Source organism: Panthera leo, chromosome A2 (assembly GCF_018350215.1).
Source record: "Panthera leo isolate Ple1 chromosome A2, P.leo_Ple1_pat1.1, whole genome shotgun sequence".
Taxonomy (NCBI): domain Eukaryota; kingdom Metazoa; phylum Chordata; class Mammalia; order Carnivora; family Felidae; genus Panthera; species Panthera leo.
This window is the reverse complement of record NC_056680.1, coordinates 167748805-167773884: the sequence shown is the minus strand read 5'-3', so window position 1 is coordinate 167773884 and position 25080 is coordinate 167748805. Positions and strand designations below refer to the sequence as shown.

Here is a 25080-nt window from a genome sequence, read left to right as displayed (position 1 = left end):
TTCAGTTCAGCAAGCTACTAACCATCACTTAAATGAGAGGGCTTCTTCCACATCTCTTTGGTGGGTTTTGAAAGACAGAAAATATTTGTGTGATAAGTGGAAAATACATTTTTTACCAAAAAAGTCTCACATATTTCTTCATAGAGTATTTCAGATAATGTGCGTGGGCACTTTTGGCTGATAAACCAGCACAGGGAGACAGTCTCACCTGTCCGGACTGGCTTACCTTCAGCACTAGAGTACAGAGACAGCAATGACGGGCTCCATTTTCTCTCTTCGCTTTAAGCTTCTTGATAGTTTGGAAGAGTGGCTTTTAGTGGGCTGTTTGGTGGCTTCCTTTAACTAGAGCTCCGAGAGAACTTCCTGTGAAGACAGCCGTGTTTTCCACCTGAGCTGTGATGTCACAGCCACAAACCACGCCTGGCCGCTGAGCTCCAGTTTGAAATTCAGCTACTGCGATTGAGGAACTGAATTTTTATTGTATTTAGTCTCCACTAATTTAGATTTAAATTTAAATGGTCACACGTGGCAAGGGGTTGCCATACTGGAAAGTGCAGCTCTGGGACTTCTCAGTTTTATAGCAATGTACCCGCTAGGTTCATTTTCTTTTAGTTATTGTTTTAGCTAAAACTGCTGGCTTTTGTTAAATAACAATGGTGATAGCAAGTTTCCAGCCAGGTTCCTGACTTTGCACACTGTGTTTAACCATCTCTAATAATACTTTCTAATTTAAACAAACGGTCTTTGTCCTATTAAAGTGTCCTATATCATTTTCTTATTTGGAGCTTTTGACCATCAGGAATGGTTGCTAACTTCTGTCGGGTAACCTTTCAGAGTCTATTTGATATGCACAGACTTTTCCTCCTTTCAGAGGGACTCTGCTACGAGTGCATGACAACAGTAAGCTCCCCGTGCAGGCCTGACTCACTGCCTCCCCTGGCCGCTGTGTCTTAGACGATCCACACTGCTCATCATTGTTCAGACTAGTCTCTGCTCCCAAATGTAATGTCTTCGTTCATACTGTTCTTTTATTGGGAATGGCCCCGCCTGTCACACTTCCGTCCCTCCTCCAATCTGCCCTCCAGCGGTCACGTCGCAATTGTCGGTTTGCATTATTATGATCACAGCTGACCACGTAACAATCAATATTTCCTTTCTTGTCTAACTTTATGCTTTTCCTGGAACAGTAAGTGCCTGGCTTTTCTATTCCTTCATTTTCTATGTATCTATTGGTAATTAGGCATCAAACTTTGTACCAGAACAACAAAATACTCTCAAGACAATTGGATAACGTGAGGTTATCATAAAGTGCCATTTCTTCCTTAGAGCCTCTTCTCCTGGGCCCCCACCCTCCTGCCCCAGTTGGCCTGGCTGGTCTGGGGCCTCCCGTGGTCCTGTTCCAGTTAGGTGGCAAAAGTCAGCCTCCACAAACAACTGATGGGGGAAGGAAGGATGGAAGTCTCAATGCTCAGAAGTCACACTTGACGTGATCCTCTCGAATTCAGTCACCCCGCGCCCGGCGTCCTGCGTCCGGGGCCCCTCCAGTGCGCAAACACCGCCTTCCTCTTGCTTCTCACCCTGCTGCGGGTGCTGCGTCATTATTTAGCACATGTATGCTTTTGATCTTCAAAGTTTATCGACATCTCTGGGTGCAACCCTTTCACACTTGTGGGTGTCATTGCTGTGAGATTGGGAAACAGGAGAGAGAAGCCATGGACGCGTCACTGGCGGTCTCCGGCCCTCAGACTCCCCACAGGTGTGGATGCCTCATCACCAGCCTGCCATCCTCCTGCGCCCCGGCCCCAGGGCCGGGCAGACGGCTCTCCCCGCTCACCGTAGGTGGGAAGGCCACCACAGCCTCTGATTCCTGCACTGCCCGCTACACGTGGGTCCAGTAAATGCACAAATAAAGGGACGGCTTGCCAGCGATTGAAGGGATTGACCCATCAGACTCTAGGTACTTAACTCAAATCTTACTATAATGGGAAAAGTGACTGAAATGAACCCGTGGATTTAATATGTCTCCATTAAGATTTCATTATTTAAGCAGAAATTTGTCATTTCTGTGGTGAGGACGGTTGAACCTTCACAATGACCAACGGCCAGTGGTCAGAACACACTGCTTTCCCGACGGTGGAGAGGCTAGGCCACTGCTGTGTTTCCCTGGAGACCTGGACACCTCACTTTCCCCCTCGTTGGAGCTCTGTTGGGAACCCCGGCCCTGACCTGCCTCATCCAAGGCTCAGCAAGCACCTGCCCTCCTGTGCCGGCGTCCGGAGGCGTCATGTGTGGTGTCACTGCAGGGCCACTCCCTGCCCTGGTCTGTTCAGCCTAGGCACAACGTGGAGTAGCTAGTGACTCATTTGTACTTGATGACTTATTCTGAATATTTCTTTAAGAGCAATATTTTCCTCACATATGTAAGGACATTAATATAGTATGAATTTATTACTCACTTAATCATTGGTATCTAATTAAATTTTTAGAATGAATATATTTTCATTTTTATTTTATTTTTTAAAATTAAAAAAAATTTTTTAATGTCTTTATTTATTTTTGAGACAGAGAGAAACAGATCATGAGCAGGGGAGGGGCAGAGAGAGAGGGAGAGACAGAATCCCAAGCAGGCTCCATAATGTCAGCACAGAGCCCGACGCGGGCCTCAAACTCACGGAGGAGTGAGATCATGACCTGAGCTGAAGTAGGATGCTCAACCGACTGAGCCACCCAGGCGCCCCATTTTTATTTTAAAAACTTCTAGAAAGTATTTTCACCTGCAAAACTTGATTTATACCCAACTTATCAGAGGCATCTGCATTCTTGAGCTAAAACACTCCTGTGCTCGAACCAAGAATGTAAATACTTCATTGGTGTTTTTGTACGGTTCCTGTGCAGGACTGGATGGCATGTCAGAACTGTTGTTTGTTTGTTTTTACCTAGGCTAGCACCTCCAATATTGAAATTAATACAGTATCAGTACCTGGGACTTGTAGTAAAAAGCCTTGGGTTCAAATGTGGATTGTCATGGTTTGTGTGACGTTGAGAGGTCATTGCCTTTCACCTTGGATGATTGGCACGTTTGTATCCTTGCATAGGGTGTGGTGGTTGCTAAGACCCTGTAAGAGATCTGGAGAATGACTTAAGTCATAACATTATACAAATTAGGTTATTTGATAACTGCATGAGGGTGACCTAAGATTTCATCACATAGATGTCATCTTGACTATTAAAATCAAGTAAATCTTGGGGCACCTGGGTGGTTCATTCAGTGAAGCGTCCAACTTCGGCTCAGGTCATGATCTCAAGGTTCATGAGTTCGAGCCCCGTGTTGGGCTCTGTGCTGACAGCTCGGAGCCTGGAGCCTATTTCAGATTCTGTGTCTCCCTCTCTCTCTGCCCCTCCCCCATTCATGTTCTGTCTCTCTCTGTCTCAAAAATAAATAAACGTTAAAAAATTTTTTTAAATCAAGTAAATCTTATCCAATATTTAAATGTGCAAATTATCCTTGAAGTCAGATTCCCTAAAAGCAGAAGTATGCCTCCATCCAGGGGACCCTAAGCCTTCAAGAGTACTCATATTATCACACTGGGGAAGCACCTCAGCAGGAGAGAAGTAACGATTCTATTAAAGTTCATCGGTGCACATTGCACATTGGATTACTCAAATACTTTCTACCACACATCTGGTTATTTCTCCAAACCTGATTAAAACGAACTCAGACGCTAACTATATTCTCAGCAATTCTGTTGGTGCAAACTTGTTTCACAAAAAGGTAATTTGCAAGATCGTTACCTAAGTAAGGGACTATCTACTTGCAAAGCCTTTGAACAGATGTGCTCCTGCTGACCTAGGCATCCCCCAAGCAGCCACGTGTATGCTTCCGTTGCACTGGTTAGTCCTTCTTACACTGTCTCTCTCCTCCTAGCCTGCACTGGCGTCTGGGACAACATTACGTGCTGGCGCCCTGCGGACGTAGGCGAGACTGTCACAGTGCCCTGTCCTACAGTGTTCAGCAATTTTTACAGCAAACCAGGTACCGTCTGTCAGCGTTGTGTCTAAACCCCCGCAGAGGCTATGGGCTGGCTTCTCCATGGAAGGCAGCAGGAAGCAGGCTCCTTGGTTTCCTTTACTGAGTCAGGGAACAGCTGTGCCATCATCTACTAAGCTGGTTTGAGGAGCAGGAGGATGAGAAGCTTCTTGCCAGGTCAGCCACCTCAAGGGAAACAGCAGGGGAGAGCAGGCCCGAGACAAGCATGGACGAGTGAGCCTGATACGGAGCGCCCCAAAGGGGGCGGGTGGCAATGCAGACGAGGAGCCACTGGCTTCAGGCGCCGAGGAAAACATCCGTGCAGTCCTGTGCCTCCCTGCCACTCGTGGGTGTCCGTGAGCCATCAGAGAGCGTCCTCCAGATGCTTTGAGGCACCCTGATGCTCAGGGACAGTGGCCAGGCTTTCCTCAAGCCCAGAAGCAGTCTCTTGTCCACAGGAAACATCTTGCTCATTGGATGAGCTCAGCTCCCAGCTCCCACTTTCTGAACCGGCTCCATGTGGTCAGAAGACCCACTGTCTCTCTGTCTCCAGGGTCCGGAGGGGCTGGCAGGGCTGGGGTGCCACCGGTCCTGCGCCTTTGCTCTCCGCACGCTGCCACAACATCTCTTGGCTTGTTCCCAGGAAGGTGGTTGTGCTGTGCTGTGCTGTGGTTTTTGTTTTCTCTTGTAAAGGATCCAGACTTTTATAACATGAAGAAATCTATCCGGAAGAATAGAAAAGAGGAGATACATCTGGAAATCAGAAAGGCAGGATACTTTTAAGCACTGTAGAGAACTTATTTTCATCTTGAGCAAGCGTTACAGGGTAAAAACTCTTGAGAAGTAGAATTGTTGAAACACTTCAAGCAGAAATTTGTGGCACAGGTTGGGATGGAGGAAAAGAAAGGTTTCCTTTTATCCCTGTGACTTGCAAGGCGAGACTCTTCCTGAGTTAGTCAATGAAGCAGTTTGAGGGGACTTGGGGTCATACCTGCATAAGCAACATTGGTCATCTTCAAGTCAGAAAAACTAAATTATTTTAGAAAATCTAAACTCTAAAAAATATCCTATCTAATCAATAACATTTGTACTGAATGGTTTGGACTATAAATATTCTCCCAGAAATCTGAAATGAATTGGCATAGACTTAGGCTTCCCCTAATAGATGGTGGGTTCTAAATGCCTCCAGGGGGCAGCCGGGGGTTGCACACTGGAGAGCACGAGAGCTCTGATTCTGGGCCACCTGTTGCGAGCGCCTAACCTCTGCCAGAGGGGAGCCATCTGGGGCACCTAGCCCAGGTCAGACTAGAATGGGCCACCTGTTGTGAGCGCCTAACCTCTGCCAGAGGGGAGCCACCTGGGGCACCCAGCCCAGGTCAGGCTAGAATCTGGCTCTGCTATGAGTCATTGTGCTGCTATGGAGAATGAAGACTCCGTGTCTGCCTTGGGTTAAATGCTTGATGCTCTTTTTTTTTATCCAAACAGGGAGCATGACACTGCCTTGCTGCTGTGGGGAGATCTCTACTACTAGGGAATTCTCCTGAGTCTGTATAAAACAGCTAGGTGATCTGAAAAGTATATGCATCCCCTTATTTAACTGGTCACAAAACATGTGAACCATGAGGCACTTACACAGACTGTCGACAAACTGTGGTCCACATGGAGTGCAGTCTCTAGGAGTGTTGGACAGAGTGTGGGCCTTAGATAAACGTGAACATAATCCAGAGCTGGGGGCTGGGTAGGGCTGGGGCTGGGGCCAACAGGCATTGGATGGCAATGGGTGGAGGCCTCAAATAGGAAAGTTGGCAGGGATAAAGTGTGGTCTTGAAATACAGTTGAGAACCAGTAGGGCTTGAATCTGTATGTTACTTCCCAGTTAGCAGAAAGCACTTAGAATGGGATAGTTGCTCCCACAGTGACCTGTGGGGAGAGCCAGATCATAGAGTGACTTGTGACTGTTTCAGCCCATAGACCCAGATGTTCAAGAGACAGATCTGTGCTTTCATGAAAATTGTTTTCTCTTCTGAGTTCTCCTACCTCCAGTAGCGGGAAATTGGGTGGGCTCTCTAGATATTGTCATGGCAACCAGCACCTTGCTGTCTGCTGTCTTCATGCTGCATGAGCTCCAGGGTCCGTGGGAGGCCCCTCTGAGCTGTGCTAGGATATGGGGTGCAAATCCACTCCCACAGGCCAGCAGAGTGACAGGAAAGCTGTGGGGACTCAGTTTAGCACCGAGGATGAATCTTTAAAAGGGACGGCGACAAACCATCAAGTGAAGGAGGGAGGCAGGCTCGTAGACTAAGGTTTGTTCTGAAGAGTTGACCCCTTAGGGCATGGTGGTTCCTGCTCACTTAGCGCTTCTCCAGGGCAGGGAGACAGTGGGTGTGACTGCATCGGAGGGAAAGCCCAAACAGATGGACAACAAAATGGTCCAGAGCACAGGCCCTGAAGCCAAGCAGCCTGGCTCTGAGTTCTGGCTCTGCCAACTTGTCCCGGGGGGACAAGAGCGAGTCCCGAAACTAGCTAGGCATTGGGGTTGTGGTCAGACCTTACCCTGAGGGCTGTGGAGCCTAACGCAGTGCCTGCAACACAGAGCTCACACTTGGGAGCTGCTCTCACATCAGACTGGGTCGTCTGGAGGGCAGGGACCCCCACGCCCCAATAGGCACAGTGCTCCCCGTGCAGGCACACTCACCCTCCCTGCCTCTGCAGACGACCAAGGACCCTCACAGACTTACACCCAGTGAGTTTATAATCAGCTTTGGGGAGCACGCGAGAGCGACACTTGTCACCGCTCTGCTCAGGGCGCCAGGCATGGCTGCTAAACTTGGGACTACAGCAGGAAGAGTTCACAAAGACTGGGAGGTCCTCACAAAGTGGTGGAGGTTCCCATTGAGCAGATGGCACCCACAGAGCCAGGGTGGGGAAGCGGTCCACTCAAAGAGGAGGGAGAAGGAGGTCCAAGCTCCTGAGTCATAAAGCTGTGGCTTCCCCTCTTTTCCTATATGTTCCCACTCTCACCTCCCTGGACTTTCTCTCACCTCCCTGGACTTTCTCTCTTCTCCCCAGGCTCCCTCCCACCTCCTGGCCCCTCTCTCACCTCCCTGGTCTCTCTCTCACCTCCCAGCCCCTCAGCCACCCCCCCAGGCCCGCTCCCACCTCCCGGCCCCTCGCTCACCTCCCCAGGCTCCTTCCCACCTCCCAGCCCCTCACTCATCCCGCCAGGCCCTCCCCACCTCCCAGCCCCTCACTCACCCCCCAGGCCCCCTCCTACCTCCCGGCCCCTTGCTCACCTCCCCAGGCTCCCTCCCACCTCCGGGCCCCTCTCTCACCTCCCTGGTCTCTCTCTCACCTCCCAGCCCCTCACTCACCCCCCCAGGCCCCTCCTACCTCTTGGCCCCTCGCTCACCTCCCCAGGCCCCCTCCCAACTCCCAGCCCCTCACTCACCCCCCCAGGCCCCCTCCCACCTCCCGGTCCCTCGCTTACCCGCCCCCCAGGCCTCCTCCCACCTCCCGGCCCCTCTCTCACCTCCCTGGTCTCCCTCTCACCTCCCGGCCCCTCGCTCGCCCCCCTCCAGGCCCCCTCCCACCTCCCAGGCCCCTCTCTACACATTGCTGCCTCAAGCATTTCCTGGAAGCATGCCTTCTGCCTCTGCCTCCAGGTGTCTTCCAGGCAAAATGGAGAACCTGTGTGGGATCTGACATTTCAGTGTCTTCTTTAGTGTTTGCTGTGTATTAATGAGGAATGACCGGCTCAGTGCCCACTCCTGGCTGCATCCGCAGAGCTCAGGTACAGGTCCCAAGAGCTGGGCAATGAGGGCCAGACAGCAGGTGTGCTGTGCAGACGAGGAGACCACTGCCTGGGATTGGAACAGGGCCCCTCGCCTGTCGGCTCAGGTCCCCCACCTGTGATGTAGGACCACTAAAGGGCCCTCATGTAGTCTCAGGGTTAAATGGGGGCCTGGGCACCAAGCCTGGCATACAGCAGGAGCTCAGCGAGCCATATGCAGCCACAGCCACTCCCACTGCTGTTCTGATTCCTGACTCTGGGCAGATCTTTATCTCCTGTGGGCCTGTCTCCCTATCTATAAAATAGGGCAGTGGGGCCTCATCTCCCAGGACTCTGTCTTGCCTCCACTCCCTACTATGGTCCCTGCCCTCCAGCCGCCCCCAGACTCCCCTGGGACACCCTCTGGAGCTGGAGCAGGAGGAGGGTTGGGGGCCTGGAGTCAGAAAAATGCACAGGACGGTGGTGTTGGAGAGCGACCGGGCAGCATGAGCCCAGGTGATGCTGCCGGGGGCTTTGCTGAGACCCCCTCCCCACTTGCCAGCAGGTCAGGGTCTGGGCCCTCCCACCTGCCTCCACACGGCATGCCAGGAATCGCTTACACATATTATCACCTCCATGTGAACGCACTTTGCTTTCAATTTTGTCTGATTAATAGATCAAAGCGGGTGAACATGTAGGCTGCCCTGGGGTTGACAAAATAAGGAGTTTTTGAGTTCAAAAACCTATCTCTGCGGCTCAGTCGTTGCAGAACCTCGGGCGTGTGACGGAACCCTCAGAATCTCATTTTCTCAGGTGAAACGGGAGCAGTCATGCCTTACAGTCTTGGCTCGTGTGAGTGGAAAGATTTGCTGGGGCTGTGAGTCACAGAGGACCCTCTGGGGGGTCAGCTGCTGGTAGGGATCACCAAGACAGGAAGAGCCTCCCGGGCTCCAGCCTCCCAAAGCCCACCCAGTGAGCCCCAGCCCCGCCCGCCCCCATCACAGGCCACCAGTGCCCAGCCCTGATTTCACTCATCACCACTCAATGACTGTGGTCACCTGCTGAGGACACTTTCATTTCAGTAGCCTGAGGGAACATTGCATCCCTGAGTTTAACATACACATTTACATTAATTAGGAGCAAAAAAATGGTACTGTAAGATCAAAACTGCCTTTACCTTATGTGATTTAAATCTTACACCCACAGTCTCTTCCTCCAACATCAGTGGTCAGTGGTCCCTGCTCCCTGGTCCCAACATCAGTGGTCAGAGGGCCTGTGCTCCCTGGTCACTGTGCCCGGGGCAGCTGAGTGAGGGTGGACTGGGATAGCGGGCTCCAGAATGGTCCGTCACTGGGCAGAACACAAGTTGCCCACTGTGCTCCATAATGATAACACCAGACATTGCAGCCATCGCTGGCATAGCTACGGGCACCACCACTGTGCTTCGCGACACAGAAGCTCTCCCTTGAGCCACCGAGGCCCTGCACAACCCAGGTTTCATGGGTGGGAAGCGCGGGCAGGTGAATGCACATACCTCCAAGCACTGCCCACGCTGTCGCTGCTAAGGCCGCTGTCGTGGACCCACAGACCTGACACCTGAACTTTACCTTCTAGGAAACATAAGCAAAAACTGCACAAGTGATGGGTGGTCAGAGATGTTTCCAGATTTCGTAGACGCGTGTGGCTATAATGACCCTGAGGACGAGAGCAAGGTAAGGGCCCCTGCATGGTTCCCTGCACATTTCAGCCCCTTTTCCAGAAGTGCACACGAAACAGCGTCCATTTGCTACCCTGCGAGAATTGTGCAGGTTTCCTTTCCTCTACTTCTTAACGGCCCTATTTCAGTTCTGCGCCAGGCACTTGGAGTCATTTCTTGTTCTGCCGTCGTGGAGGCGGAAAGCCTGGCTCTCTTCGCCTACCTTCAGTGTGTCTGAGCGGCACTGCCTGCCTGAAGTGAGCTTTAACGAGCATCCGTTCCCCCGATGGGTTTGAGGCTTTGCCACAACGTGGGCTGTCAAGTAGCCCCGCGGTAGTTTTGTGACCCCGAGCCAGCAGCAGGGGACGGAACTGGGCATAGAGGGTGTTTGCAAACCGAGAGGGAGCATGTCTCTGGCCAAGTGCCCAAGTCGCGCTGGGGGCTGCGCTGGGGGTCGGCATGGTGTACGGGGGCCGTGGCGGTGTGCTCAAGATGACCCCTTTCTGAGAATGCGATCACTTAAATGATGTGTCAAATCAAGTCCGCTCAACTCTGCTCGGGGTCCTGTCTGTGGGTTCAGCCCACAGCCCCAGGGCTGGCGTCGCTGTTCTTTCCGCAACACTCACTCTGCAACGTTGTACCACTGTAGTCTTACTCTGTGTACCACCGGGAAACCAGATCGCTGTCCTGCCCCTTGGGCAACATTCACTCACCCCTGACGCCATACGGACAGGTGAACGCCTCCTTACCCTGAAGTCGTGCTGTGTTTCCGCAGACCTCTGCTGTGTAGGAACATACTTGAGGCCCTTTGAAAGAGCCTGAGGGCCTACCTAGCTACTCGTGCACCTCCCGCCAACCCTGGGCCCTGCCATCCGGCCGCTGGTGAGACTGGTACTGATGTCACCGTCAGATACGATTTCCTGCGGGATCATCTTTCACGCCCCTTTTTTATAGAGGGGCTGTCTTTGCTCTCCTCACTAAGGTTTATGGTTAAAAGCCAGTTTTCCCCACCAAATCACTAAATTCTAGAAGAGGAAGTAGCTTCCGTTTTAGCCGATTTCTCACTAATTGGACGCCTGGCCAGTAGTCAGGGAGGGAGGAGTGCTAGAAGAGTGGACAGTGTTGAGCCGTACTGGGCGCCGGGTCAGTTACCAGTGCTGTCTCATGTGGTCTTTTCCCATTGAGGTGTCAGTGACAAACATTGTACATACTTAAGGTCCGGGCACACCTCGTTTTGCTGCACGTGGCGGATACTGTGCTTTCACAAGTTGAAGGCTGTGGCAAACCTGTGTCGAGTAAGTCTCTGGGGGCCGTTTTTCCAGCACCGTTTGCTTACGTCGTCTCTCTGTGTCACGTTTTGCTAATTCTGACAATATTTCAAGCCTTTTCATTATTATTGTATTTGTTATGGTGATCTGTGATCAGTGATTATGACTCACTGAAAGCTCAGATGATGATTAACATTTTTTAACAGTAAAGTATTTTTTAACTGAGGTGTGTGCATTATTTCCTTGGACATAATGCTGTTGTACATTTAAGAAACTACACTGTGGTGTAAACATAACTTTTATAAGCACTGGGAGACCGAACAACTCATTTGACTCCCTTTATTGCAGTATTTGCTTTACTGTGGTGGTCTGGAACTAAACCCACTGTATCCCCAAGGCATGTCTGTACACGGTACGTGTGATGTTTTGATGGGTATATGTACATATACATTGTAAAATGAATACCTCAATCGAGCTAATTATCCATCACCTATTTACCTTCTTTTTTGGTGAGACACAGAACTCATTCATCCTATAACTGAAAGTTTGTGCACTTTGACTAACCTGCCCAAATTTCCCCCACCTCTTATCTAGTCTTCATGACAGACCACCTTCCAGATAGAAAGACTGAGGCTCAGAGAAAACAGGACACGGTCAGAGGCCCCAGCTCTGTTTCTCTTGTGCACAATCACTGAAATGTGACTTTTTGCGTCAAATGTATTTCACTCCCCCTTGGCATGCAGTCACCTTTGTGGCACCTGTGTTCTCTCTGGCCAGCAGGAGCCGCTTGGCGACCTGTGTGCACCCGGGACACAGGGAACTGTACCAGTGCACTCCGTCCCTCCCGCATGTGCCAAGACATGCGAGCAGTGGTTTCCACCCTCAGCCGGGCTTGTGAACAGAGAGGGTAGACACAGAGCATCTCAGGACGTCACTAAAATGTAACGTATTCAGAAAAATTTTAAGTTTATTTATTCTGAGAGAGAGCAAGCGGGGGAGGAGGGGAGAGAGACAGAGACAGAGACAGAGAGACAAGGAATCCCAAACAGGCTCCACGCTGTCAGCACAGAGCTCTATGTGGGGCTCTAACCCACAAACCGTGAGATCATGACCTGAGCCAAAATCAAGTCAGATGCTCAACCACCTGAGCCACCCAGGTGCCCCACATATTCAGAATTTAACGCCACGGAACGCGCTGTCAGTTCTTCCTTCTCGCCTGCTTCCCATCTGTCCTCTGCCTCCAGGTAAGAGCCGTCGTGCGCATCCTGGGGTCTAATCACCTCGGACTTTGCACATTGTGGGGGGCTGTGCTACACGCCAGAGTGATGCTCAGCCTTGGACGTATTTCATATCGTTCTTTTTATATTTACTGGATTTTGCAAGAAGTCCCAGTGAGATGTCGGCCTCTCATGAGTTCCCTGTCGGGCAGGAAACGTGAGGTGCTAGAAAGCCCTGAACATGGTGGCCGACAGCTGTGGCAGCCATTTGGCTTAAGCTGCCCCAGCTGGAAGATGGGGGGACTGGGGCCATGTTCCTGGCGGCTGATAGAGCATAGTCCTAAGTCGCTGACCTGTTCATGTTGGATCTAAATTGAGAACATGTTTTCAAAGGCAGATACGTGTGGATTTCTGGTTCCAGACTAGTCTCCAACTGCTGTTTAGCTATTTAATATGACCAACCCGGGAGACGGTCTTGTTGGCTTTCTAAGAATAAAACTTGAACTGGTACAGAATTTACCCCCAGTGTCAGGATGGTTTCTGTAGCAAGAAGAGTTCACAGGGCCTGTTCTGCAGACCCTGAATTCTGACCAGGAACGGAGACTGCCCCACTTCACGATGAGCAGGGCTCCAGGAGCATTGTCACGTGTCACCTGCCTCCCAGGTGACCCTGGTGGACGGCTGTCAGACCATTTCAGGGGCGAGACAACAGGTCCCAAAGACCAGGAAAGTCTTGGATCTCTGTGGCCAGGGGGGTGGGGGCTCTGACACCCAAGTTCGACCACCCACACCTCTCGTTCCACTGCGTGCAGGCGTCCCAGACTCCTGTGTGGGGTGGAAGCAGAATGTCCCAAGACATCCCGAGCAGCATTTATTCAGAGCCAGCTGTAGGTCCCTGTAAGAGGATGGGCCCGTCCTCATTCATCCATTCAACAAACAAGCATTTCTTGGGAACCACAAGTTTCTGAGTCTGTCCTCAGTTACCATGAACCCAACCTGGTTGTACTGGAGTCGCGGGTGAGCAGGAGCTGGGAACTAACTGACATCTGAGGCAATACTAGCAACTTCCCAACTCAAAGCCGGCGGCTCCTCCTTCTCTACATTTCCCTCGGGTCACACTTCCCAGGGAAACTGATGGAAAACTCTTCTGGGTCCGCTTGGTCCTTGGAAAAGCCTGGAACTGAATCCTGCCTGCATGAAGCACAGAGCATCCCTACTTTTCTGATGCTTTTCCATCCAGTTTGAAAAGCTATTTTTCTTCTTAATTAAACATTTTGGAGATTCTACAAATATCATGAACGCATATTCCCTACTAATGGATTAGAAAGTCAAAATATTTTAACGTGTACAAGAGAAGAAAATGATGGCACAAAACCACAGTGAGTAATTTTTCTCCCTGATTGCAGTTTCCGCTGTTCAAATACCTTGAATACTTGCTTGTTTAAGGAATCCTGTCAAAGATGGAAAGCATGTGGCGGGGCAGCGGCACAGAGGGCCTGGTGGGTCAGAGCCCAGCTGGGCCTCCCCGGGCACTGGGGGGCCGGGGGACAGCCTTGCCGTGAGCCTAATGAACTCCACTTCTGATGTCACTCCTCGGCTCATCAGTGGCTCAGTCTCCTCCCGGTTTTATGATTCTGATTGGATTTCCTGCTCTCACACAGCAGCTCTGCTCTGGGTGTTGTGTGTGCAATCTTTGTTGACTTCAAAATTAATTAAGTTCAAGAAAAAAGTTAGCCTCCACCAAAGCCACAAGCTTGTCTGCAATGGCAAAGGAATCACCAAATAAAATGAAGTCGGGAAGGGGGAGTCCCATGGAGAAAGAGAGTGTCCAAAGACCCCAGAGGGTCCGAAGACATGGAAGAAAAAACTGTCAAAGACCCTCTCAGACAATGGCAGGAACGATGCTGCTGAAGCTGCTTCTCACTTTGGACCAAGGGGGCCCATGAGTCGCAAGGGGGTTTGGCAATGGTCTGGGCCTTGGTTTTCTGGTCTTCACAGTGAAATCATGAAGCTGGCCAGGCTTGGCTCAGACTCCCTCTGTCACCGGGTCCATGGTTTCCATATGGCAGTCTTCCTAGTCTATGTCCCCCTCCCACCAAAACCACCTTCCGGTGTGTGCCCTGGCGTAGGAGCATTTTCCTGTTGGGCCATTTATCTTTGGGTCTTTGCATAAAGGGCTTCATCACATTACGGGATTTAAGGAGCACCCCCAGGGACCCACAGGGGTCACACCAGCAGCTGCCCTGTGTCCTTTCCCATGCCCCAGCCCGTGGAATGTTATAGGGAAAGGTGGGTCAGGTATAGACCACAAGACCCTCTCAGCTGCCCCCCACCCTTTTATGGGGCACATGGGTTCCGCACCCATGGGAGCTGAGGGTCTCCTGTCCTGGCATCACGTTCTCAGCCTCAGGCGGGACTTCCAGTAAGCGTCATTGCACCTGGAGTCATGTGTCTGGTCATCCAACCCTCCAGGCCATCCCCCGCCCTGGGGCTCTCCTGACCAGGGCAGCTCCCTGCCACAGCACATTGTCCAGATCCCAATCTCTTGGCTTTTTTCCGTGGTGAAGGCTGTCTTGAGGCCCCAGGTGGGGACACTCCTTCAGCCAGGCTCCCTGACTTAGTGTCTTCCTGCTGCCCATTGTCTGTACCTCTCCGATCTCCCAGGACTGCTGAGAGCTGGTGAAACATGGAAACACCTAGAAATTAGCACCCACAAGTCTCTGTGGGGCCAGGGTACCTCCTTTCCCTGAGTATCAGGAGTCTTCCTGATGAATCTTGAAGGACCCAGGGCTGCAGCTGACCCGGGGCTTTAGTCACCACGCAGGACTCTGCCCTCCAGCTGTGCAGGCCATCCCGCCAAAGGACAGCAGCCCTAGCAACACACTGGCGTCCTTTGAGCAGTGGACACCCAAAGCAGTGTGCTCCATGTGTCTCCTGTGTTATATATTTGCTACATAGTTCTTCAATAAAGAGCACTTCAGCTAAATTTAGCCAAGAGAACTGTCTGGCATCTCAGCCTCCCCATGCATCAAGTGGACACATTTCTTCCATATTATGCCATATTCCTAAAAATATTGTTGCACTCTCCTCTCAGCTTTCAGACACACCAGTAACTCTTTCTGCCTAACTGCCAGTGTGGCCTCCCTGAGGGTTCCCACCCAACAACAAGGGTCACGGCCACTCGGGTGTCTGTGGTGCCCCCAGGTCAGCTGCACTTGGGCCTTTCGCTTGGTCCTCAGAAGGACCTGTAGGAGCACGCTGCTAGCCCACGGCTTGGGAGGAGTCTCTCGGGGGTGTGCTGAGCAGCTGTCCACTGGACAGGGAGCCAGAGCTGGAGCCAACATGGCAAAGTGTGCCCAGGTGGCAGACTTGAGGATGCCACCTGACCAAGATCTGGGCCACCTACACCCGGTGTTTGCTTCCCTTACAGTTGGCCGTTTAATTCAGCTTCTGAACAAGCTCCAAGGGCTGTGTCTGCCTCGGTTCACATCAGATGGCAGGAGGGAGCTTCCCACTGTGAGTCCAGCTGAGGTGGACCGCTCGTCAGCAGTGGGTGACACTGGGATCCTGGACAGCGAGGCCGGCACTGGGAAGCCCGGGCTCAGAGATTCAGACAGGACCCAGAGGGGCCGCGGGGCAGGAGGACTGGGTCAGAATGCCATAACCAGAGCACACAACACCCCGCTGCCCACGGGGAGGAGCCTGAGCTCGCGTGAGACCGCTGCTCAGGTCCGGGCAGAAATCTGACCAAGATTCATGGGACAGACACAGTTATTAGCTATCTTTATTCTAGTTCTAACTGAACCTGTAACAATAATGTGTAGTGCTTGCCCAATAAAGAAATGAGTCTTTCCCAGGCCAAAGGAGAAACAGGATGAGAAGTTAAGAAGGGATATAAAGAACACCTGTCATTGGGAAGGAGACCCAGGGAGTCTCACAGGGTTGGGAAGGCTCGGTCACGAGCCCAGGGCCCTGCCCTGATGAGCGGAGGCCTCTGTTTCTCGTAGAACAGTGGCGGGGATGGGGGGTGTCCACGGAGCTGGGCTGAAGCGCTGGTAGAAGGGTGGGCGGCACCAGGCTGGTCTCGGCCCGGAACGGTGCTCCCGGGAAGGGTCTGACCTCCCTGATGCTCCCTTTTCACTGGGCTTGTCTGTGAGCAGCCTACCTGGGGGGACAGGCATTTGGGGCTCAGGCATCTGGGAGTCTGCAAGCCTGGGGTGCTGGCTGCCCCTGCCGGGCCCTTAGGTGGGGACGGGAGGGAAGGCCCTGGTCCTCTGGCTGGTTGGGGAGCAGCCAGATTACTCACTGGACGGTCCGACTAGTTTCTTCATTTGATGTACACATGTCAGGACCAAGTGGAATAACTGAAGAAAGGATGGAAACCAGTAGTGTTTGCTTTACTGCTTACTACAGAGCTCCGTTAAAGAGCCAGCAAAAGAAAGACGAAGTTTTGCCAAAGTTCACCTACTGATGGTCAGTCACTTGGATGTACTTGGAGGAGGTTGTGGCTGGACACTCGGGGAGCCAGAGGCCCAGCTGACAAAGGACAGAAACTCCTGGCAGTGGGGAGTCGTTGTAATAGCCGTGTTCTTCCTTTCAAAAGTCTTTGTTCCATTTTCTACTTTCTCAGAAGTAAACATATATTACTTTTGTATTCAAATAAATCTAATTTTAGTCCAAAAACAAAATAAAACACTTACATTTATGCCAAGTTTGTCAGATCATTTCTCAGTTACATTTGCTTTTTAACCCTGGACTTTGTCAGGACAATGAGGATGCCTGACGGTCCCGTTGTCTCTGTCGAGCCTGTGGTATGACCTGGAAGTAGTTTACATGTTCAAATGGTGCGGGGAACCCACACGTCGCCAGCCCGATTCTCCAGGCAGCGTCTTGCCACATCTGCTCTGCTGTGTCCCGGCGAGCTGTGGGTGCATGCCCGTTGCCGCACATAGCGGGTTGCACACACACGCCTTTTACCACTTAAAACGTGAGGGCAGGTTTTTTAAAGTGAGGATGTTCTCTGATAGAACCTCAACACTGTTCTCCAATTTAGGAAATTCAATGTTATCTTATCTGCCATCAAGGCACCATTTCAGTCAGTGCCCAGTACAAGGTCACGTGTTGCACTGGGCTATCATGACTCTTCAGTGTTTTTCAATCTGGAACATTCCTCAGTCTTTCTCTTTCATATAGGCCTATGATGTTGTAAATGCCTGTCTGTTGGGATTTGTCTGATGTTTCTCATAGTGACTTTCAGGTCTCAGTGGGATAAAATGCCCCCAAAATATCTATGGCTGTTTCCCTCAGAAATGTCCTATTTGGATTTAAAAGAAAATCGTTTTTTCCTCTCAGCCCTCCACACCAACATAGGAATGTTCCATGCAGTTACTTAAAGTAAAGGGCGGAATTGCATGCTGAGTGGTGTGGCAGCCCCTTGGGACACGACCACCTCCCCACCGAGCCTCTCCTCTTTAAAATTTCAACACACAGCCACGCGTGAAGAAGCCGCAAAATTACATTTCCAATATCGCCGCAGGCCCCAAGCTAAATAACAGTGCAGAGTTTCTCTGGAAGATCAGCCTTTATTTCGGAGTAGGAGTCATCGGACAATCTTTGACTTCACCCGCTCCTCCATGAGGCATTTGAGCTCTCCAGAGGCATTTTCCAGATGTCTGCTCCTTCCTCAGAAGAGCCGGTGACCTCACAGAGGAGAGGAAGGCATGAGATGCCAGGACAGACACCTGCTGGTCACACACACACGTCTCCTGGGTCATCAGCACTGAGCTCTCGTGTGCCCTCGTATGCCCTCTGACCTCGGAGCCCAACTCCTTCCTGGAGTGAGGACCTGTCCCTGCTGCCCAGATGTCTCTGATGTCTGCAGACAAGATCAGTGCCCACCTCTCCTCGACTCTGAAAGTGGGACATCAAGGACTGGAGAAGGTCCCAAGTCACAGCTCAGGGCTCTCCCACTCCCTCTGTTCGGCCTCCAGTTGTGCCTCTGACCACCCAGAATCTCCCACAGAGATTCTCTGGCTTGGGGCCCCTGCCTTGCCCCTCCCTTCCACAGCAATGCCAGTCGGGGCTGGATGGGGAAGAGGAGACCACTCTCCAGCGTGTTCTGACCTTTTCTGTGAACACAGCACATGCACAAAGGAAGTTTGAGAACTATTTCTTCAACTGAACAAAGACTTGCGTCATTGCATTCATAACTTTTAACATCTCTTTCATTATAAAAATGGTTCTCATTATAAAATCAAACCACATAACATAAATCGCTTACTAAGAGCAGTTACTAAGCTCTACATGGACTATCTCATTTAATTCCCAGACAAGCCAGGAAACACAGCACTGCGGTCACTTTCTGATTGGGCGGGGTAGGGGGAAAGCAGAGCAGAAGGGAACGAGCCTGCGGTGTCGTGTGTTTATGGGACGTAAGCCTGAGCCGGAGAACGTGCCTGCCACCCCGTGCACCGTGGGTGTGGGTCTCAGCTCCACGGGGAGCGTGGGCGGTGCCCTTGTGTGGAGCGTCTCTCTATGAGCTTACTTGCCGTCTAGACATGTCCTTGGGTGAGCTGTCTGTCAAGGTGTTTGGCCCGTTTTGTTTAAATGGGGTTGTTTATTTTCTCCCTGTTGAGTTTTGGGAGTTCTTTGTTTGGAGTGACAGTCCTTTGTCAGCCTGTGCCTGCCTTCTTGCTCTCGGACGTGGGCTTTTGTAGAGCAGGAGTTTAGCTTTAATGAAGCCCAGGGTACCAACTCTTTCTCCCGAAGACCATGCCTGTGGTGCTGTGGCTCCAAAGGCTCACCACACCCGGGCATCTCCATTCTTTCAGACATCTTCCAGGACTTGCCCAGTTTTACATTTCACATTTCAATCTGTGATCTATGCGCGTTAATTTTTGAGCAGGTGTGAGATCTGAGTGTCTGTTCCTGTTTTGCGTGCCGACGTCCAGCCATTCCCGTGGCATGCGGCAAAGAGACTGTCCTTCCTCCACTCAACTCTGCTCCTTTGTCACATTTCAGTGCCCGCTTATGTGGGTCTCTGTCCCAGCTCCCTTTTGTTCCACAGACACATTTGCCTGACCTCCTGCTGCACCAGGCCCGCTGGATTACCGCAGCTGAACCGGTGGGTCTTAAGTCTCGTGACTGTGCCTGGCAGTGACTCCCTGTGACCGTCTGTCTGTCTAGTCCTGGGGCAGCACTTCGTCCTGTGTCCTCCCCCCTGGCAGATCCATGACGAGTGGTTGATTTGTCACGTCGTTCAGACTTTTACCATTATCAGGGTGAGGTGGCAACATCCAAGCTCCTTCAAGCAGCTAATTCCTCTTGAAGAAAAAAAATCTGCACAGAAGGGTAACTGGTCTCTCCCAGACGGATGATGCCGTGGGGCTCGGGCTCCAGTCTCACCTCTGCAGCTTGAGGGCCCAGTGTCCTTAAACTGGCTTCTCCCCTCCTGGGGTTCAGGTTCCTCATTAGTGTAATGGGAACATGGCGATAACACTCAGTCCACTTCCTTCCCAAAGTTGCTGGGAGAAGTGAATGAACTTTGGGCTACGTTTTGGATTATAGAAGCTGCAACACTGTCTGAATATTGTTCAGCCTCCCAAGCAGAATCGCTTGTAGTAGAATAGGCGGGTCTTACACGGTATTTTGCCGATAACCAGCGGGAAGAAAACTTCAACTTGGTACATTTTACAACACGCGATCCTGGGCTTCATCCTGCATCTTGAGACAAGGTGTAAGTCTCGGGCAGGGGCTTTGGTGTTCTGCCTTTCAGTCAGGAAATAAATGGAACCTTGGACCACACTCCCCCTGAAAATAGGGTTTCATGCCCAGAAGCCACCCCAAGGCGAAAGCCCCTGGACCTGCTGGCATATCCGGGGTGTCCTGCAGAGTGAAGCAAGCACCGCCCTCAACCCCTGCCTGCGGCCACCTGGGGGGAATGGAATGTGCGAGTCCCGGAGTCAGGGAGAAGCAGAGTGAGTGTCACCAGTGCTGTCGCTTGGGGCCCGGACATCCCTGCTCCTCCTGCCCAGCGTCCCCCCAGCTTGCCCTTCCCTCCAGCCTGGACCTGCACCATAGTCCTTCCCCACCCAAGGCCCGGCCTCCCACCACCTACTTCTTGCCCCTGCTCAAGCCTCGGCCATGCAGCCTGAATTCGGAGTTAGGAAGGCAGGTTAGCAGCGACTCGTTCATGTTTCAGGCATGTGATGGTCTTGTTTATCAACAGGACTTTGTGTACCTTAAGGACAGGAGCTGTGTGGGCCCCATCCTGAGACACACGCTCTCTGAGAGCTGTTTCTTCTGCCGCTGGTGCAGAGGGGTACTTGCTGATGGGCAGGTTAATCTTCACTAAGAGGGTTCTGGGAGACCATTGCTTTCCGGACAGTGATGCGTGTGATGAAGGCATCAGTGGGTTCAGAAGAAAACACAGCTGAGTGTCCGTCTCTTGAGTTTGCTGAAGGGAAAGGTGAGAGGTGGGTGCAGCTCTTACCAGAAAGCTTCTGGGACAGCTGAGTCACGAGTCTCTGGTCTAGCCAAGGGGCTTCCAATGCCTTTGATTAAAGTGCACAGTTGGAAATCCATTTCACACTGCAACCCAGCACAAACATTCACAAAACCACACTTTCTCTGCTACTGTTCATCAAACGTTGGTCACTGCCCACTAAATGGATCACATAACCTACTAACGGGTTATAAATAGGGTGACTGTATCATATGTCAGCCAAACCTGGCCCTTCGAAAGAGAAAGGAGGAGCTATGAATAATTACTCCAGGATACCAGATGCAAGCCAGGCCTGGCCCCGGGGCAAATCGGAGTGGGTGGTCACCCTCGTGATGACTCACTGTTTGCAAAACACTGGCTGGGCTTCTGCATTTTGAGAAGGGCCCTGTCTGCCCTTGTAGCACCAGCACACGTGCATTCGTGGAAAATTAGAAGAAGACATAGAAATCACCTTGTCCACCACAGCTGCTGTGGGAGCAGCCCCGGTGACAGGCTGACGGGGAAAGGCCAACCCGGCCCCTTGCTGGGACGTCACTGCCTCCCAGGCAGGACCGCCAGCCGAAAGCCGAGCATACAGCCTGCCTGCGCGACTCAGAAGTGACTCAGAGCGGAGGGTCCCGTCACCACCACTGCCCACCACAGGCTCCCCAGAGCCTCTGGCTTCTCGGAAGTATTGAGACAGGAAAGTATTCCTGGACCGTTTTGTCTCACTTCCCAATGTTGTGATGATGCTGCTGATGAAAACCTTTTCCAAGTAAATCGGCCCCAAATATGTGATCATAAGACATGGCTCTACATCCGCAGGGGACCTGGGATTATCCTGGCACTCATGCAGGAGGGCGTGAAACATGGCCGCTGGTCGCTCGGCCTGCAGGGCGTGCCCGTGCCATGGCACTCAGTGCCCAAAGTATCTGTAGCCTGTTCTGTGTCAGAGAACACTGCGACGTCATTTCTGGGTTCCCTCCGCCGGCCAGGCTCTTCCCACCAGGCCCCTTGTGTCCACACCCGGGAGCTGTCTGTGGGGAAACAAGACAACGTTAAAAAGACCAAAGCAAACATGAAAGCGAGTGTTTGTGAAAGTGAAATCACAGGTTCTGAAGCATCGGGCGTTGAGGTCTTCAGTTGGGATCTCTTCAGATGGAGATGCTTCCTTGTCATCGGCCACTGGTGCTCAGGGACGGCCAGCCAGGGCCCTGCTCCCTCGCCTCCATCATCATCCTGGCACACCGACCTCAGGTTCCCCTGAGCCCGGCTCTCGCGCTGCCTCAGGGCAGGACGGCACTGGCAGCTAAGAACGGGACATCCGTTCTGTCCACTCACTGGAGGGAAAAACAAAGCCAGTTCGCCCACTTGATTGACCCGTGGTGGCTAAATCCACAGTCAGACGGCACAGCCAGAATGTATCACTTCACCTGCATGCGGAAACGGAGGCACATTTCTCTCCCCTCGGTGCCCATCGACAGAGGTCTTCAGGAAGCAGAGCTGTGGCCAAACGGCCCTGACCCCTCCTTAGTCTTGGGAAAATCTGAAAGAAGTGCAAGAATCAGAATCTGAGAGACGTGTGAAGCCCCGGAGAGACGTAACTTTGATCTGGAAGAAGCGCGTGTCCACTAGGCAAGGAGAGGGCGGCCACATCAGAGGCCCAGGCAGCTCTGGTCTCCTGTGGGCACTGAAGCCACTCTGATTTAGTCACTTCACACTTATCTGTTCGCTGTGCTTAATCAGCTCTGCGTTCAGCCCGATGTAACCCCCAGATGCTCCTGTGAAAACCCTCAGGGAAGGCCCAGAGGTCAGGCAGTTCCACGGCCAAGCTCCCCACTCCAGTGCCAAGTCACCGAGTCTTTGAGAAAAAGGGCGTGGTGCTGTCCTTCCCACTTCCCACGGAAGGACCAAGACTTGGGGGTCAGCACCGGGCGACCAAACCCACCCCTCCCACGCCACTTATTCACTGCCCTAGAGCTGCAGTTCCCTTTCTGCTCGGCAGAGACAGTCACCCCGGCCTGTTTCCCCGCAGTCTCAAGATCGGATGACATGGTAACGAGAGATTTGAAAACCATAAAGGCTTTGCACCTCGGGTTCCCAGGGGCCCACTGCAGGCTGGGTCGGGAAGGGGACAGGAGTTGTGCCTGTTCTCATGGAGTTCCAGCCACCGCAGCGTGACCTCGTGAGGGCAGGAGAGGACCAGGGAGGGTGGCTTCCCAGAGGAGGGGCCCCTCATAAAAACTGCTGAGGGCTGGGTAGGAGAATAAAGATGGAAATGCAGGGACACAGCGTGTGGCTGGCACTTGCTCCCAGCTCCTTGTAGGAGGCACAAGGTTGAGGAGGGCCAGTAGGGACCTTGTTACGGCTTCGCTCACAAGCAGCCTCTGTGCGGGGTTTGGAGCAGAGACAGGGAAGGTCACACTTACATTTCACCCCTATCTGCAGTGTAGACCAGAGGTTCCGGAAGCAGAGCTGCATCAAATTCACCTGGAGGACCACACCTTCCGGGGTTCTGATTCTGGGGCAGGTGGGGACAGATGGGTCAGAGAGTTTGCATCTCAACAAGTTCCTGGGTGCTGCTGTCTCTGCTCGTCTGGGGGGTCACACTGGGAGAACCATTGGTATCACGGTTCTCAGACCCAGATGCACACTAAAGTCACCTGGGAGCCTAGGCCCCACCAAGACCAGCGAGGGGGCGCCAGGAAGTTCTCACCTGCATCCAAGCTTGAAAACGGCCGGTGTGGAAGCTTGCTCTGTGGGCCACAGGACCAGTGCCACGGGGTAGACAGAACACAGAGGGTGTGTGCTGCATGGATGGGAAGGAAGCAAGCTCAGAGTCAGACTGCCCCTCCCCTGCGTGGTAGGGTTTGCTGACTGCTTGAAAGTGTGTGTGACAGACCGCACACAGAGACAACCCTGAATTGCTGTGCTGATGTCGGGAAATGGGGTGGGCATCAGGAGGGCCAGATTTAAGGCCAAGTGCTGCAGAAGAGGGGTGTGTTCGTGCATTAGTTTTCAAGCATGCTGAATGTGAGACGCCTAGAAATGCATAGGTAGAAAGTTCTAGAAGGCCAGAGGACAAAATGCCTGGAAGTGCCAGAGAAGTCAGGCCTAGACGTTCCGGTTTCTGAGTCAGCACTGCATGTAGCCGCTGAGACCCTGCAGAGAGAGTGTGTGGAGGGGGGAGAGCAGGAGCCACATGGGGACCCATCAACACTTTGGAGAAGGAGGAGAGGGACAAGGAGGGAATGATGCTAGGAGTCCAGCAAGGGCTGGTGGACAGAGGTCCATCCATCCCGAGGGGAGGTAGATGTGCCACAAAGGGCAGGGCGTGAGGCTGAGACACGGAACGGAGCGCGGGCCGCTCAGGGAGGCGTAGCCGAGGAGAGCACAGTTATGGGGGACTTTTCCCTCTGCAGACATAAGTGAAATTAGTCTGTAAGTTTTGTTTATTTTTATTGTTTGTTTTAGTATATTGTCTGGATTTGATACCAGACTTATGATAGTTTCATTAATAAAATGTTGTGCTTTTCCTTTGTTATTATGCTCTGGAACAATTTTTGCATCCCAGGGATAATTTGGCTTAGACAATATGGAAGGACTCACCTGTTAAAGCCGCTGGGTCCAGTGTCACTTTTACAGATTGTATGTCATCAACTTTTTAAAAATTTCTTCATTGGTTATTGATATTTTTAGGTTTTCCTTAAATCTGTTCTGATAATTTTTACGCTTCCAGAGTATTATCCATTTTCGTAAAATCTTGACTTTGTTAGCACAGAGTTTAGTACTTTAATTAAAACATGTGAGTGTGTGTATAAAATACAATTTAGATATTTGTTTCTCATTATTTTTCCCCTTTAGATACTTGGCAACTACATATCTCATCTTGGCCTATACAGAAAAAAACTACTCTGTGGTGTTGTAAGTCTGACCATTTCCTAACTTACTTATGTCAACGATTTATAGAGTCCTCGCTGTTCTAGGCTTTTCATACTTATGTCAGATAAACACTCGAAAACTTGTGTCCTCGTGGGCTTGTTTCCTGGGGAGCCCCAGCCTACTGATTCTGACTTGTTTCTATCATTACTTCCTTCTTGTCTTACTTGGCTCATTCTGTTATTTTTCTGGCTTCTTTCGTTGATGCTTTATCTTCTTATTTATTAACAATGACATTTAAGGCCGTAATTATGCCTCTGATTATAATTTTGACACATTTGTTATGAAATGCTCCCATTCAAAATTTTTCAAATGAATTACTGTTTTTCTAGTTCTAATTTTATTCTTTAAAAGTGTATTTAAGGGGTGCCTGGGTGGTTCAGTCGGTTAAGCGTCCCACTTCAGCTCAGGTCATGATCTTACCGCTCGTGAGTTCGAACCCTGCATCGGGCTCCCTGCTGTCAGCGCAGATCCTGCTTCGGATCCTCTGTTTCCCTCTCTCTCTGCCCCTTCCCTGCTCATGCCCTCTCTCTCTCTCTCTCTCTCAAAAATAAACAAACAAAAAAATCAAAAAAGGTGTATTTAAGAAAAAAGTTGGATATTCATTAGTTGCATTGCTCTTTTCAGTTTTACGATCATACATAGCATGTCCCATGAGCTTTAAAAACAGGATTTTATAGAT

The 25080-nt window shown here is 51.5% G+C and overlaps 1 protein-coding gene across 1 annotated transcript in view; it reads left to right on the top strand.

Annotated features, from left to right (window-relative positions):
• VIPR2 (vasoactive intestinal peptide receptor 2) overlaps positions 1-25080 on the top strand; it is a 70089-nt gene that overhangs the window by 20118 nt on the left and 24891 nt on the right. The window contains exons 3-4 of the mRNA XM_042927281.1: positions 3926-4033; positions 9411-9508. Of these exons, the coding sequence (XP_042783215.1) occupies positions 3926-4033; positions 9411-9508 (206 nt within the window). The remainder of the gene's footprint in view (positions 1-3925; positions 4034-9410; positions 9509-25080) is intronic.